The sequence below is a fragment of the Sphaerulina musiva genome (genome assembly GCF_000320565.1).
Source record: "Sphaerulina musiva SO2202 unplaced genomic scaffold SEPMUscaffold_4, whole genome shotgun sequence".
Taxonomy (NCBI): domain Eukaryota; kingdom Fungi; phylum Ascomycota; class Dothideomycetes; order Mycosphaerellales; family Mycosphaerellaceae; genus Sphaerulina; species Sphaerulina musiva.
This window is the reverse complement of record NW_016017386.1, coordinates 904446-920833: the sequence shown is the minus strand read 5'-3', so window position 1 is coordinate 920833 and position 16388 is coordinate 904446. Positions and strand designations below refer to the sequence as shown.

At 46.2% G+C, this 16388-nt stretch overlaps 1 protein-coding gene and 1 pseudogene across 2 annotated transcripts; both read left to right on the top strand.

Annotated features, from left to right (window-relative positions):
* Positions 1-244: 244 nt before the first annotated feature.
* On the top strand, positions 245-15228 carry SEPMUDRAFT_116409 (glycoside hydrolase family 78 protein; the record flags this gene model as incomplete). The annotated part of the gene is made up of 14 exons (XM_016901251.1): positions 245-2909; positions 3329-3351; positions 3404-3643; positions 3722-3734; positions 3798-3904; positions 3973-4010; positions 4069-4129; positions 4234-4725; positions 4811-4889; positions 4971-5025; positions 5090-5258; positions 5340-5387; positions 5483-5583; positions 15216-15228. The coding sequence occupies 14 exons, from the start codon at positions 245-247 to the stop codon at positions 15226-15228; spliced, it is 4104 nt and encodes a 1367-aa protein (XP_016761483.1).
* Positions 6599-6666, top strand: SEPMUDRAFT_t33 (annotated as a pseudogene). Its single transcript has one exon. The product of its transcript is annotated as a tRNA-OTHER (tRNA).
* Positions 15229-16388: the final 1160 nt, after the last annotated feature.

The window sequence follows — 16388 nt, the reverse complement described above, 5'->3', positions numbered from 1 at the left end:
TGCTCGGTACAATCGACGCCGATCAATGCCATGACCAGCTGCCTCCAGCAGCATCGATACTGACGTGATTAGGCTGGCCACGAAGTTGAGAGTATAAAATATCTACGTTGATAGTGAAAGATCTCGCTGGACAGTCCAGCTTGGACGGGCGCATACTCTTTACGCTGTGCTCTTCTGGCTGTAAGCACCGAATGACCTCCTTCTGATATCATCACAATACAAGACGCTCCATTCGGATATCAGCATGTCTCCCGTGCGGATCACACGAATATTATTCGAACATCATCCTGACGGCTTCGGGATTGGCCATGCCAAACCACGATTATCATGGCGCTTCTCTTCAGAAGGTGCGGATTTCAAAGACTGGTCCCAGGAATCTTACGAGATCAAAATTGGCGCGTCCAAGGACGATATTGGTCAAATATACAGCATTCAAAGCTATAGCTCCGTCCTGGTGCCTTGGCCAGGTCCTCCGCTTTGCTCCCGCCAATCTGCTTGGGTTCAGATCAGAGCGCATGGTACAGCGACAGATGCCAACGATGGACAACGACACGCTGCAAGCACAGAATGGTCCGATACAACTTCTGTGGAAGTGGCGTTGCTTATTGCCACTGATTGGACCGCGAAAATGATCTCTTCACAACTGCCAGTGGCTGGCAACGAGCCACTTCGGCCCTTGCTGTTTCGACGACCATTCACTCTGCCTAAAGAAATGACCAGCATCCACAAAGCACGTCTGTACATCTCGGCACATGGTTTGTACAGAGCTCACATCAACGGCTGCCGTGTTGGCAACGAAGAAATGGCTCCAGGTTGGACCAGCTACAACCACCGACTGCATTATCAGGTGTATGATGTTACTTCCACTTTGCGATCCGTCGAACCTAACGTGTTCGGCGTAGAGGTTGCGGAAGGTTGGTTTGCTGGTCGCCTTGCATGGGAAAACAAACGCTACCACTACGGAGACCGACTGGGATTCGTAGCACAGCTCGAAATCTACGGAGAAGACGGCCAAGTGCTAAAAGTGGTATCAGACCAGGATTGGAAATCTTGTCACAGTGCAACAACTCGGAGCGAGATCTACGACGGCGAAGAGTATGACTTTCGCCTAGAGCAAGCTGGCTGGACCGATGACCCAGCCTTTGACGCGGCCTCATGGTGCGGAACGGTCCAAGTCCCATTTCAATGCGCGACACTTGTGGCTCCGGACTCGCCACCTGTGAGAGAAATCGAAACCGTCGCACCTGTTAAAATATGGAAATCGGAAGGCGGCAACACCTTGATTGACTTTGGACAGAACCTTACTGGAAAACTCCAGGTGCAGCTTCCGTCCTCTACCAACCAGCCTCTGGAGGGCCACACGATTTCCTTTAAGCATGCGGAGGTCCTCGAACTCGGCGAGCTATGCACTCGCCCGCTGAGGTCGGCCAAGCCAGTGGATAGCGTCACACTCTCTGCCACTCAGCCAGCTACATGGTCGCCCAAGTTCACATTTCACGGCTTCCGCTATGCTCAAGTCGATGGTTGGCCGACTCAACTTGGACTGCCTACCAGTAATGACATCAAAGCAGTCGTCATGCATAGCGACATGACTCGAACGGGCTGGTTCTCCTGCTCTGATCCGTTAGTCAACCAGCTTCACGAGAATGCGATATGGAGTATGAAGGGCAACTTCCTCTCCGTACCAACTGACTGCCCTCAACGCGATGAGCGCCTGGGCTGGACTGGTGACATTCAACTTTTCACGCCCTCCGCGAGCTTTCTCTATGGCATCTCCGGATTCATGGGCAACTGGCTTGCTGATCTTTCTGCTGAGCAGCTCGAAGACAGGAGAAAGGGTGTGCCGGGAGTGGTGATTCCAGACGTGCTAAGTATACCACCCAATCCTCCGGATCCTCAGTGCGCATGGCATGATGTGACTGTTCTTACGCCGTGGGATTCTTACATCAGCTCCGGCGATCGAGAACTCTTGCGTGCACAGTATGCAAGCATGAAAGCCTGGGTCGACCAAGGCTTGCCTAGAGGAGCGAACGGCCTGTGGGATCAGAACGTCTGGCAATATGGTGACTGGCTCGATCCCACTGCGCCGCCAGAGGAGCCCGGGAAGGCCGCGACCGATTCCTTATTAGTCGCTGATGCCTATCTGGTACGAGTGCTAGAGACCATCACGAAAGTCAGCGCAATCCTTGGCGAGTCGGAAGATCTGCTTCGTTATACTGCAGACGCCGCCAAGGTGAGGGCGGCATTTCAACACGAGTATGTTACTCCTGCAGGACTCCTTGCCAGCGACACGCAAACGGCCCATGCGCTGGCTCTTGTCTTTGGACTGTTCAACACTCCAAATCAGATGGCTTCATCTGCAGATCGACTGGCGCACTTGGTACATTCCGCCCGGTACCGCATCGCCACAGGATTCGTCGGTACCCCTCTCATTACACATGCCCTTTCTGACAGCGGAAATCACCAACTCGCCTATCGCATGCTATTGGAGAAGAGCTGCCCTTCATGGCTCTACCCGATCACAATGGGTGCGACCACGATTTGGGAAAGATGGGACAGCATGCTTCCCGATGGGTCGATCAATCCCGGTACTATGACCAGTTTCAACCATTATGCGCTCGGTTCAGTGGTGAATTGGCTTCACAAGAATGTAGCTGGACTAAGCCCACTGGAGCCAGGCTGGCAAAAAATCCGAGTACGACCTGTTCCTGGCGGTACGATTACCAATGCTGAAGCTACATACGACAGTCCATACGGGCGAATTGAGTGTTCGTGGAAGGTTTCGGAGAAGGATGGGACATTCCATCTTACTCTCAGCATTCCACCGAATTCGCAAGCTGTTGTCATCCTGCCATCCGAGTGGAAGAAAGCTGGTCCTGGCGAGGAGAAGGGCATCGAAGTCGGGTCTGGTAAACACTGTTTTTCTTGCTGTTTCAAGCAAGACGAATGGCCGCCTCGGGCGAAGTTGAGGCGATCAACGTTTCGATTAGACACTGGAAGCGCGTGAGTACATGGATATAACCCTGTCTGGGGTCGTGGTTTGGTGCGGAGTAGGTTCATGTTTGTCGTAGATCCTGGTTCGTCACCATCTTCAGCAGATCAGCTTTCACGTAGAACTGACTATACATGCCTGTCAATGAGCTTGTCATTTGTGAATTTGGCCGTCTCTACAGGGCACGTGTGGCAGGCGAGGTCAGTGTGTCAAGTGATGTGCCGGCGGCTAGGTACACGGATATAATAAGTTCTTCGTATAGGAACAACCAACAGGGCCCATGCATCATTCCCACGAGATTGGTACATCACGAGTGTTCTTGACTCAGCCTTATAGACGGACGACTCATCATCTTTGCTGTTGGCCGCAGCTGTCCTTCTTGTCCGCGGGCGTGGCTGACTGCACTGCCAGATCATATTCACTTTCATTAGCATGGCGTCTACAAAGGACAAGCACGAAGCCATTTGCCTCGAGACCACGGCAGAAGACCCCGACGCCGCCATCTCGTCCGATATCACCAAGACCGACAGCTACGGCCTCCTGAAGTCGAGATATGACGAGCTGTCCATTCCACGTACCCTGTGGGTATTCAGGCGCGTCGTGCTGGTCTCGCTCGCGGTGTACACGGGATATGTTTGCGAAGGATTCGAAGTGAGTGCTTCTCCCTCTCCTGACGTCGTCCATGACTTGTCGCGAGATCGACTCTAATCGTCGGTGGTTTCTATGTAGCTCAATGCGGGTGGTATGTGTCTCTCCCCTCTCTCTCGAGCCACGTCGATTCACCACCGTACCTGACTCGTCCCAGGCAGTGTGATTGCCAATGCCGGCTTCATTAAACAATTTGGGAACCATGAAAAGGAAGGCGTCAGAGCTCTTGATCCCACCTGGGTGTCTACTTGGAGCGCGCTGTTGGTAAGTAGTGTGATCTGCGGCTTCGATGAACCTCCAACATCAGAGACACTGATGACATAAAAAAAAAGAATGTGGGACAGCTTGTCACGTTCACCTACATCTGGTGGTATGCATTTCTCTCCCATTGAACCAGATCGAGGGCTAGCATCTTACACACATTCCAGGTTCGCAGACCGTTTCGGCCGCAAAGCATCCTTTTACGTCGCATGGGTGTGGCTGGTGGTTGTAAGTCTCCTCCTCCTCCTCCTCCTCCTCCTCCTCCTCAACACCAGATGCATACCACCACCATCACCATAAAACCACAAGCTAAAGCACATGATCCATCGCAGGGCTGCGTATTCCTCAACACCGCCAAAACGCCCTCGACATGGGCACTCGCCAAACTCTGCAACGGAGCCGGAATCGGCGTCCTCCAAATCGTCTGCCAAGTTTACGTGATGGAAATCTGTCCCAACAAAATCCGCGGCGGCATGGTCACTTTCCAACAAGTCTGGAGCAACATCGGAGCCATCATCGTTGCGGTGATGATGCAACAACTCAACAAGAAACACCCGGATAACTATCTCCTCGCCATGCGGATCCTGTGGGCGCCGATTGGATTGATGATTGTGTTTTGGACATTTATTCCAGAATCGCCGTGGTATCATGCTCGACGCGGCGAGAAGGAGAAGGCGATGAAGTGTTTGCGTCAGCTGTTTGGCGGAGTGGAAGGGTATGATTTTGAGGAAGAGTATGGGATTATTGCCAGGACGATTCAACATGAGCAGGAGATCAATCAGGAAAAACCGAGTTTTGCAGATGTGTTTAGGGGGTTGAATTTGGTGAGTTGTTGGATGGACTTGCTTCATCTTGTTTTGCGTTTAATGGACGAGAGACTGACGAGTTTCCTTTTTCCCTCTTCGCCAGAAACGAACCCTTATTTGTGTTGTTCTCAGCATTTCGACGCAGTTGTGTGGACTGGCCATTATCAATACCTATTCGACTTGTACGTATACATATCTACCTCATATATTATACATGATCGATTCCTGGAACGAACGAAGACACGCCTAATCATCGTGGACAGACTTCTTCTCCCTCGTCGGTCTGGAAGACCCGTTCCTAGGAACTCTCATCCTCAGGTCAGTTGCAAATCTTTCAGTGGCGCCTTTGAGCTTTCCCACTCTGACATTTTTCCCACCGCAGCTGTGTCAACCTCCTGGCAGTCGCCATGTGGTCTCTATCCACTGACAAGTTCGGTCGCCGCACCATCGTCAACTCGTGTCAAACCTTGGTCGTCGTTATTCTATTCGCAGTAGGTGCACTATATTGGACGGGTGCAACAACGGGTAACAAGAAAGCTGGCGCTGCTCTGGTGAGTTGAGAGACATCATCTGCCTTCCCTTCCCTTCTCATGACGATGATGAAGCTCACGCGAGAAAAACAAAATCTATAGTTGGTCATCTGCTGCTTCTGGACATTTGCCTTCCAGATCATCGCATTGGTAAGCAAGCATTACTTTGTTAAATCCTACATTCAATGCGTTGATTCCGTTCCAATCACTAACGCGGCGACCCTACACTACCTACTGATCTCCAGTCCTACTACCTCTTCTCCGCCGAACTGCCAGCCGCTCTTTTACGCATCAAGACTGGACCAATTACTTTCTTTTCCAACTCCATCTTGGGAATCGCGACCTGGTAAGTTGATGAACGACATATAAATGTCTTGTGATGATGGCTAGAAGACCATGTGAAAGTTGACCATCCATTCACCTTATAGCTATGCCACTCCACCCATGTTGCTTCACCTCTCGCTCAAAGCAGGTTTCGTGTACGGTGCATTTTCTGTACCGCTTTGCATTATTATGTGGTAAGTTGTTTTGCAATTTTCACCCATCATCATCATGATCACAAGATACCATCATATCAAACCTATACATCACACTCATACCCCTCCAAAATTTTACTTTACTACTTGGGTACTTGTACGCTAACCCATCTTCTTTTTCTTTTTTTCCCCTACAGGTTATACGTCCCGGAAACCAAAGGGTAAGACTTCCCACTCAGTTCCCTCTCTGTCTCTCTTTCGTGTCATACTGACTTGCTTACTCTTTTTTATTCATTACAGACGATCCGCGGCCGAAATCGACGAATTATACGAACGTAGAGTCCCCGCATGGCGATGGTCTCGGACGAGAACGGATGCAGAAGTGCAAATGGAAGCGGTGGTGCAGGTCAAGGGTCATGTGAAGCAGGTTTGAGGTGGAAGAGATGGAAAGATAGGTGAAGTGTGAAAAAATGAAGGGGAAAGAAAAGAATGGAAAAGGAAAGAAAAGGAAAGAAAAGAGAAAAGAATGTTGGGGAAGTGAAGGGAGTGGAGTGGTGGTGGTGGTGTTGCTGCTGTAGGGTGCACATATACCTTATGTACAAGCGTCTCTTTCCGTTATTCAATTTTTTTTTCTCTTCGTTTTTCTTTTCGTGCTCTCAATCGTTCAAGTGCAAGGGGACATGGAGGGTTCTATCGAACCTTTTCCAAAAGAATCCGCTTTTCTGACTTTTCGCAGCAACAGCAGCAACAGCAGCATTGTCACTCCAACCAAAACTGTGATGATGACGAGGCAGCACAAGTTGTTTTCCGAATGTCTCCAGTTGCAATTCGAGCCTCTGTATGTGAGTGGTTATATATGATTTTGCATTTTCATATTTTCATGTCGCATCAATGGTCTAGTGGTTAGGATTGCTGCCTTCCAAGCAGCAGGGGGGGGTTCGATTGTGAGTACATTCCACCTCCAACACTCCAATACGAGTCCATCGTCTAACATCTCTCTCAGCCCTCTTGATGCAAATCATCCATTTCAATCTTTTGATATTTTTTTTGTTCTTTAGCGAAGCTGGCTGCTGATCTGATAGAGAGTCAAAATAATAACCTTTTTTGAAATGAACAATCTGTTTGGACAGAAGGATATAGGTGCCCTAGCATCATGTAATATAAGTTATATAGATAATAGGGGCCACTGATTCCTTGGCATTTGTATATAGAGTTAGGGATACCTACCCCCCTCTTTTCTTTCGTAGAGAGGTTAGACCTCTAATATTAATTAAACCTACTTTTCGGTTAGTACGGCTTTATCTCTATCTTAATTAGGCTAGTATAGTATATAGTTCCAACAGTTATAAGCCCGGCTAGCTCTGCTTGATCAATTAAAGGAATTAATTAAGTACTAGATAATTAGGATTACCTAATATCTCCTAGAATTAGCTAAGATTAGTCAAATTCCGCTATATTAAGACAATAACTAAGGACCGTACACTATTACTTTATACCGGCCTAAACCCGTTTATCTAGACGAAGAGAAGAAAGCCCGAGCCTATTAGATTAGCTTATAATCGACCGATCCCCGAGTCCTAAGTTTTAAGAAGTTAAAGAAATACCTAGTAGCTCGTATCCTAGGCATTAAGCTGTTCTAGAGTAGTTTAACGAATTCAACGAAGACACTATAGCTAATTCTTCTAAACCCTTAACAACGACGACGTCGATTGCTAAGTTACGTACCTAGTAGGACTAGAATATATAGATTACCTATATTAAGAACGAGGCAGAGGCCTTCTAGATATAGGATAATATTAACCTAGGAGTTAATAAACCAAACCTAGAAGCCCCGATTCAGTTAAGAAGACAACTAGTCTTTAACTTTAACTCCCTTCCTAATAACGTTATACTAACTGCTCTTAGCCTTACTTAATTTAAGTATAGATATAATAAGGATATATAGGAACTTAAGCAAAAGGAGTATTAGAGGATCTTATTAATAATTAACTAGTCTCTGTCTTTAGACCTCTAGTATAGGGTAATCAACTATAAGACTCTAAGAGAGAAGCTTAAGAAGCTCTTAGAATATACTAAACCTAATACCCTTACTACTACTTAGTTGTTAAAGAAAGAGTTAGAAACCCTAACTCTTCTACTATATAGAAAGTCTATTCCTAACTATATATACCTATAGTTTACTTAGTATAGTAAGAGGGATACGGTTAGTATATAAGCAGACAATAAGTCAACCTAGGTATAGTTATCCTCTATAGCTCTAATATATAGAGACTATATAGCTACGAGGATAGGCAGGCTGCTTAATAAGTAGAATAATAGGAAGGTAACAACTCTCTATTTAGAATTGAGAGCCTAGTAGTCCTACTTTTAGCATAATAGTAATACCAAATTTAAGAGCAAGTATAGAACTACTATTGCTAGTATCTTATCTGCTACTATAGCCGAATCTTCGTCCTTAACTCGATTATCCTCCTCGTTAAGAAAGCCCTATATCTATAGTAGGAACTATATATAGTATTACCGTAAAGCCCTCTCTCCTACTACCGTCCTCGAGTAGACGATCGGATAGGCCCGGCTTACGGTAGGTCGCGGCGTAGCTCCGCGGTAAAAGGGGTAAGATAGGTAGAGGTCCGGAAGGACGCGGAGATACCCGTAGGTAGCGGGAATAGTAATATTAGAAGACAAAGCGTACTATAGGGTAACGACATCAATTATAGTAGAGTAGGTATCCGTATATCTACGTCCTGATTATGTCCGTCCTCTCCTCTATCCTAAAAAGAAGAAAACTACCCTATATAGCTATCCGCCGGGAGTAGTACGGCCCTCCCGGGCCGTCCGGCTCTCGGCTCTGCCCCGACGCCCTACGTAAAAGAAACACGCCTAGCCGCTTAATATACCCTCCCCTACCTATATATCTGTCCTATAGATATAGGTATAACAAAACCCCCCCCTATCTAACAATTACGTATAGAAAAGCAGACCCAAACGACCCGTTGAAAACAAGGTACCTAACCGTAAAAACCTAAACCCTCCCTATATTCGGAAGCTCCCGGTTAGGCTCCGGGGGCCTAACCAACGTACTACCTATTCTATCTAGGACACATCGCCCTTAAGTATAGTACCGGAGCCTTCCTCTATATACTTAGAGTCGAGAGTAGAAAAATTAGGCTATAGTCGAAACTCAAAGTTACCTTTATAGCGGAAGTAACTAGCGTTCCCGAAGAGTAGTATTTCAGAGCTACGAATACGGTCGAAAACCTTCTTATACCTCTTAATAGCGTTCGCCTACTATTTGAGCTTGTATACCTTCTACTAAGCAAGAGACTCTATATAAGTAATATAGTTCAACTCGTTAATAACTTCTATATCGGCCTAAGATTTGCGACTAACTAGAGCGTCTAAGATTAGGCTAAGGCTATCTAACTAGGCTATAGTAGGAAATCGGTACGGAATTGGACTATATATATTAAGGTAGCCCGACGGGCTAGATAGTAGAGCAGTTATTGTTCGGTATACTTCCGCGATCTGCTAAAGGGTCCCTATTTTCGGGTTCTCTATCTCTCCGGTTTCTACGTTAGTAATAGCTATAAACTAAGGGAGGATCGTACGTCGTACGCCCTACGAAGGTAGCGCGCTATAAGGAATACGGAGGTCGGTAATACAGACGCTATATCGCTAGACCGGAGTTAGCTACTAATCTAGACCTATCTTCTTTCTTAGCTTAGGCCCGAGCTCCTTGTCTATAATATTATAGATCCGGCTATTCTGCAAACGACCGGCGGCGCGGTTTACCTCTGCCTACTTACGAAACGTCTCGTTACGGTATATCCCCTAAATAAGTATAGTATAGTCCTTATAAGTCTCGTTATCGAACGATACCGAGCCTTAGATCTAACTAGTACCTTTGCCTGCCGCAAGATCTATAACGTTGTAGTCTATATGCTTGAAGCTATTACGACTTATATTCTCGTTACCCTTATCGTCGCCGTGCTAGTACTTCGCGTAATAAGGATAAGACACTAAACGGTAATTACCGTCCGCGCGCAAAGAAGCGTACAAAGCCTAGTATAAGATATCCTAGCGGACGAGCTATTGAACTACGCTATATATCTACGACCTGTTCTACCCTAGGTTAGAGCGACTATTCATACGACGGAGGTACTACGAGTATATATCAAACTTATATTCGATATCCCCGAAGATCGTCTTAGTATACCTAAAAACCCTCTTCTTCGTAACTAAGCCGATAAGATCGAACGTAGCCTAATCGCCGGCGTTGATCGTAAATAATCGAAGCTTAGTAACTAAGGTTTCTACGTTAGGCGTAGCGGAGGGAGTAACTAGTATTCCTATATATGTTCGAGATAGGAATATATATAGACTAAGTACGTTACCTACGTACTTTAGACGGTAGGCTAGGGAGAAGAATTCCGGGTATTAATACTAGTATTCTAGAAACTAGCTATTAACGTAAGCTCTATAGACTTCGGCAATACGAGTAGTTAGTAGGGCTATAGCGATGTTCGACTTAAGTCCGAACCTACGGCTTGCAAACACCCTAGTATAGTACCGGTATAACGGAACCGGGTCCTCCTCTGCTATATATAGCTAGACGCCTCGGTCGACGACATCCTCTAGCTATTAATAGAGGGGTATAGCTATATATAGGCTAATAAGATATAGATTGGTCGTGTCCGGGCAAAGAGTATAACGGTATATAGACAACGGCGTATATATACAAGACGTAACTTATCCCCCTTCGGCGAGTACGTCCTCGGTTAGCTCTTCGTTAAAGGTAAACTCCCCGGTCTAGTTATCTACCTCCTCGCTAGTCGTATCCTCGGTCGGCTCTGTCTCTATAGTTAGGATCGCGGCCTCCGGGACCGGCTCTATATAGCCCGTCCCGGTAAGGCCCCGGGGGCCTAACGGATTACGCGTATTAATAGGGCTCTAACTAGAAGTACTATCCGGCACCTATAGTATCTCCGGCGTCAATAGTCGTAACGTACGTTAGCGTTTGCTCGGAGGTTCTTTATAGTCCGGTAATAGGTCCGGCTCCCTATAGCGTCTCTAGTATAGACGGAGTTAGGCTTACTCGGATAATAGCGGTAGAGGTAGTAGTATAGATAGCCCCGAAGGTATTAGCGTAGGTTTAATAAAGCCCTTACTTACGATCTTGTAAAAGTCGCCCTTATAGACGAACCTAAATCATATCCGTAGGATATATTGTTCTGCCTCCTCTCTAGGTTCCGCTAATTGCTTGTCGGTAGGCAGTATACGTATACGAACACAATCGCCTCCTATAACCTCCGGTATCTTCGATCGACTAGTAATAGGAGTAAGCAATCGCTACGCTACTACTTCCGCGAGAGCGCGTAGTATTTGCCTATAGTTAGAACTAAGAGCCGCTAGGCTACCTAGATTGTAGGCCTGCGAATAAGTACGTAGAACCTCCTATATCGTCGGACTAGTAAGGAAGCTCTAGGCGGCAGCGACATCCCTACTGAACTATTGGTTAATAATATTCTAGCAAGCCGTCCTTCGTCGATTTCGGGCCTCCTTTCCTCGATCTACTACCTTCGTAAAACCGGGGAATACGTCTAAGATTGGTTTACCTTCTAGAATCTTCTAGTCCGGAGCTATAGCTACGAACTTCTTATAAATCGATATATATATAGTATCGTAACTAGTTAAGGTCGCGTCGTAGAGTTAGTATACCGTATATACTACTTCCGTTCTTACTAGCGTATCGAGAGTTAGCAATAGGGCTACGACCGCGTCTAGGTCGGTTACCCTACGAAGGATACTCCTTACCTCCGCCGAGTATAATAACGTATCTATCCTTGCTACTATAATTAAGAACGACATCGAGCTTTATCTTCTCTCCCGAACGGTTACCTAGTATTCTAACCTATCGCCGTCGTCCGTCTCGGGTTAGGTAGGTATATTACGGTTAGCTATAGTAGGACCGATAGTTGCACGTAGGGGCGTAGTACTGCTACTAATATAGACGTAGGTCGTAGTGTAGGCGCGGAATCGATAGTTGTACGCGAGCGCGACTCCGTTGTTAACGTAGGCATAGGTCGTAGTATAGGCGCGGCTCCTTTCGAGGTAGTAGAGATAGTAGTTGTATAGAATGCAGGCTAGGGAGTATAGCGGGTAAGGAGGTAGGTTAAAGAAGAAGAGTAAGTTCAAAGGGAAGAAAAGGGCACTCTTATCCCCTAAATAACGCGAAAGTAACTCGCGCTTACGGAATAACGCGAAAAGTAACTCGCGCTCGCAGGAGTGCCGGCGCGCTTACGGCAGTACTATAGCAAACAAATAACGCGAAAAGTAACGCGCCTAGGGAAGTACTACCTATATAGGCAAGATAAGTAAGGATAGTACGAGAATACCGACGTAAAGTAGTAGTTAGGTATCGTAGGGACCCTTAGATATAAGGACTATAGTAAGGAATGTAGTATACGGTATATACCGTAAGGGGGCGAGGACAACGCTAGGAGGTAAAGCGAAAAATAATAGATTAAAAACCTTCGGACGGATTAGAAACCTTCTAGCCTAACTATTACTAGGCACCGGGGCGCCCGGCCGGCAATATAGTTACAATCCTAGAGTAGCTAAACTCGGACGGTACTAACCTACTACTATCAAAAGCGTAGGGCATATCTAAAACGACGCCTACGGGGGGCCTAGTTATAGATAAAGGATTAGACGGCGGCGGCGGCAGGGGGCCTAGCTATAGATAAAAGACTAGACAGCGGCGGTAGCGCAACAAATAGAAAAAGAATCGAAAGAATAGCGAGTACGCTACTCCCTCCCCTAACTATACGACGACGAAGAAGGAGAGTAGGTATCTATTAAGTAGTACAAGCCCGTACTACGGAGAGAGATACTAGGAAGCGGAGATACCCGGTTAGCGTATAGAAAGTTAAAAAAGCAGGGTAGGGAACTAGTATCTAGTACTAACCCTACTCGTTAGAACTAGTAATACTACTGCCTTTATCTAATAGGCCGTTAAGTCGACAGAGTTTAAGAGAGTCCTTATTATAGGTATTCCGATAGACAATACTATCTAACCCCTCTAACTTATAGTACGCGGTACCCGGACGATAGGTATATATACGAAAGGGACCCTTCTAACGGAAAACTAGCTTTACCGAACGTAACGCTTCTAACTCTTTCCGATATACTATAACCAAATTACTAACCTCAAATTTACGGCGATCGATATAGTAGCGATCGTCAAAATATACCTTCGCTTAGTCCCGTATTCTCTCTTATCGTAGGCGGGCGTCCTCTATACGTAGGGCTATAGCTTCGAGGGCGGCGGCGCGTATAGCGAGAAGACTCTTATAGTCGCGAATAGTACCCTAGTCCTAGATAGACGTAGTAGGGAACTAAAGCTCGATAGGTAGGATAGTATCGTAGCCAATTATTAACGCTAACGGCGTCTTACCGGTAGACGATACCTCCGTAGTACGTTCCGCCTATAGTACTACGGGTACGTACGGGATCTAGGATATCTTGCCTCCGTCGGTTATCTTGCTAAGCGCCGCAATAACAGGTTTATACCTAACTTTAATAATAGCTATAGATTCCGGGTAGTATAGTAAGATACGTAGACAAGCGACGCTATACTTACGAAGCAACGCCTCTACCTCCCCTAAGTTGTATTTAGCGTTATCGAGGAGGATCTCGTATAGCGTACTCTATCGGCAAAAGATCTCCTTCTAGATAAATTTCGTAACCTACTTTGACGTAATCTGTTTAGCGGTAAGGCCGACGAATATCCGCGCCTTAGGCTACTAAGACGTTGCCTCCCGCGCTATTATAATCGATCCGCGGGTATTAATATAAACGCCGTTAATATACTACTGTTTACCGATAGCCTTAGAAGCAACTTCGCCTAAAGGAGTACGGGTACGAACGCCGTTATACTAATTATACTCGGCGTACTTCCTCTATATATATGCCTAGCAATCGCTATATATGCCGTCCTACTAGTAGCGCCGTACTAATTTTGTATACGTACCCTCGGTACTATAGTGCCTATACTTATCGTAGACCGCCCGGAGGATCTAGTCTCGCGTAGACGGCTTATCGATAACGCGCTACAACGGGAAGTTGCGACGGCCCTAGCGGAAGAGAACCTTATCTTTAATCTTAAATCTCTACGAGTACTTTAAAAATCGACGGTACTCGGATCGAGATATATAAGATAAGAGACGTAGTCTAAGGAGAACGTAGGCGATAGCCTTCGAAAAGTACGAATAACTCTTAGGTAGACTGTCTAACTTATCCGGGAAGATAGAATTAATATAGGCAAGGTCGACGCCTTCCGTATCTAGTAAGGTTTCGGGGGTCTAGCTAATAATCCGGATCGCGGCTACCCGAACCGTACCGCCGGCGGTACCGGCCGCTCCCGGTAAGGCCCTAGAGGCCTAACCAAATCTACGTAGCGCAAGCGTCGCTGTATTAACGCAGAAACTCTCGAAAAACTTATTATCGACTATACGCTCGATATCTTCTAACTCCGGCGGATCCGGGACGTCCTTACTTAATAGTAGTCGACGGGATAAGGCATCTAGGGCCGTATACTTGTAACTAGGGATATGCCGAACTTCGAAGGTAAACAGCCGGATCTACGCTACCTACCTACTTATAGCGGTATTCGGGAGATTAGACGTAGCGCAGTTTAGTTAATATATAAGAGTCTAAGTATTAACTTCTAGTACAAAGTATTGACCGAAGAGCTAGGGCCGAAACTTTTAGTATATTTTAAGTACCCCGAGGCACTCGAGTTTGCCGGCGTCGTACCGTTGCTAGCTAGCGGACTATATACTACTCTCGAAACGACTCGGTCGTCGCTTTCTATAGTCGTCCTCCTATATTAGTATATACCTATATCCGGACCTACTAGAGTTAACTACGACAATAATAGTGCCTGCTCTATCCGAGTAGTCGATAGGGACTAGAGGCGAGGCCTTAACTAAGGCTACCGCAAGTACGTCCTTAGTACGCTAATACTCCGTAGTCTACTCGAATTTAACGTCCTTCCGAAGTAGGCAGTAGAGTAGCTTAGCCTTAAGCGCGAACTTAGGTATCTAGATATAGAAGTAGACGATAATGCCGACAAATACCCGGACGTCTTTCTAGTACCTCGGGTCTAGCTAGTCGACGATCTTCGCTACGCGGGCTATATTAGGATAGCGGCTATCGGCATCTGTAATATACCCTACGATACGGATACGTTCTTAGAGGATCTACAGCTTCTTAATAGCGACTATTATACCGGTACGCTTAATATCTATAAGGACTTAGTCGAGGTCAACGATATACTTAACAATAAACCGCCGTAGACTAGGCTTAAGTTCCTCCCTACTATAATTAGTCTTCGGCCCCTTAATACTAATATCGTCTAGGAAGGGAAGCGACCGGTATAAGATATAATCTATAAGAATACGAGTTATAACCCGGACAAATTGACTAACCGAATTCGTAGCGCCCTAGAGTAGAGTAGTCTGCCGGAATAGGCTAAGATAAGTCTAGAAAGCTGTAAGATCTCGACTCTCTTTAGCGAGAGGGACCTAATCGTATCCGGAGAAAATGTTAAGGAGGGAAGCAACCTTGTACCCCGCAAAGTACTCGGCGAACTTATCTATATTAGGCAGTAGGCTAGCGTCGCGAATAGTAACCCGGTTAATCTCCGTCGTAGAGTTAATAAGGCGATAGTATTCCTTAGTAGGCAACTGACCGGGGGCTAAGGTTTTCTTCGCAACTAGGAAATATAGATTCCGATAGTAGCCCTTACTATACTCTAACGTCCTAGCTTTATGCCGGTCCCGGATAATACCCTCTATCGCTATAAGTAGGGAGGGATTAAGACGAAAACCCGGATAACTCTATAGTATATATAGGACTATACGAATAACTTGTAGTAGTACGATACTAGGAATAACCCGTCCGAGATACGTAAAATTCGCCGCTAAAGTAGCCTTACGATTAAAGAGTATCTCTTCGAGTAGATAACGTTCCTAGGTTGTTAAGACTATATCCGTCTCGACCGTACGCAATACCTCCGGAGTAAGTCGACTGCTCCGGAGGATATCCGAGAACTTCTTAATCAAGTAGCGCTAGTTATATAGTCCCGTCCCTAGCGGTATTACCGCCTCCTATCGAAGAAATAGTTCCTTCTATTTAGTAACGGTACCGATATTAGAGGACGTACTCTTCGAGATATCTATAGCGACGTCGACAGGCCGGATCTTCTATACTTTCCGTTTGTATATAGTATATACTAGAATATAGTACGTAGTACGGGCGTAGCGGGAGTAGGCCTAGTTAATATAGGAGTAATATAGTATCGACCGGAACGCCTGATTATCCTCGTCCGGATCCCTATATTAGGATCTAGACTAGACAGCGATACAGATATCTTAGGACAGACCCGGAATGGCCCGGAAATACCTAAGACGGGCCAGAACGGGTTACCGCGACTTAAGAAGGTTTATACTAAACCTTTACCGCTAGGGCTAACTTAAGATAGTTTAGGAAGAGTTAGAATAAGAGATCTTAAATCGAGATATTCCAAATTAGACCCGAGAGGCCCGAGACTCCGGGTACTCTAAGAATATACTTATAAACAGAAGGAGAAGACGTATTCCTATCCTTCTCC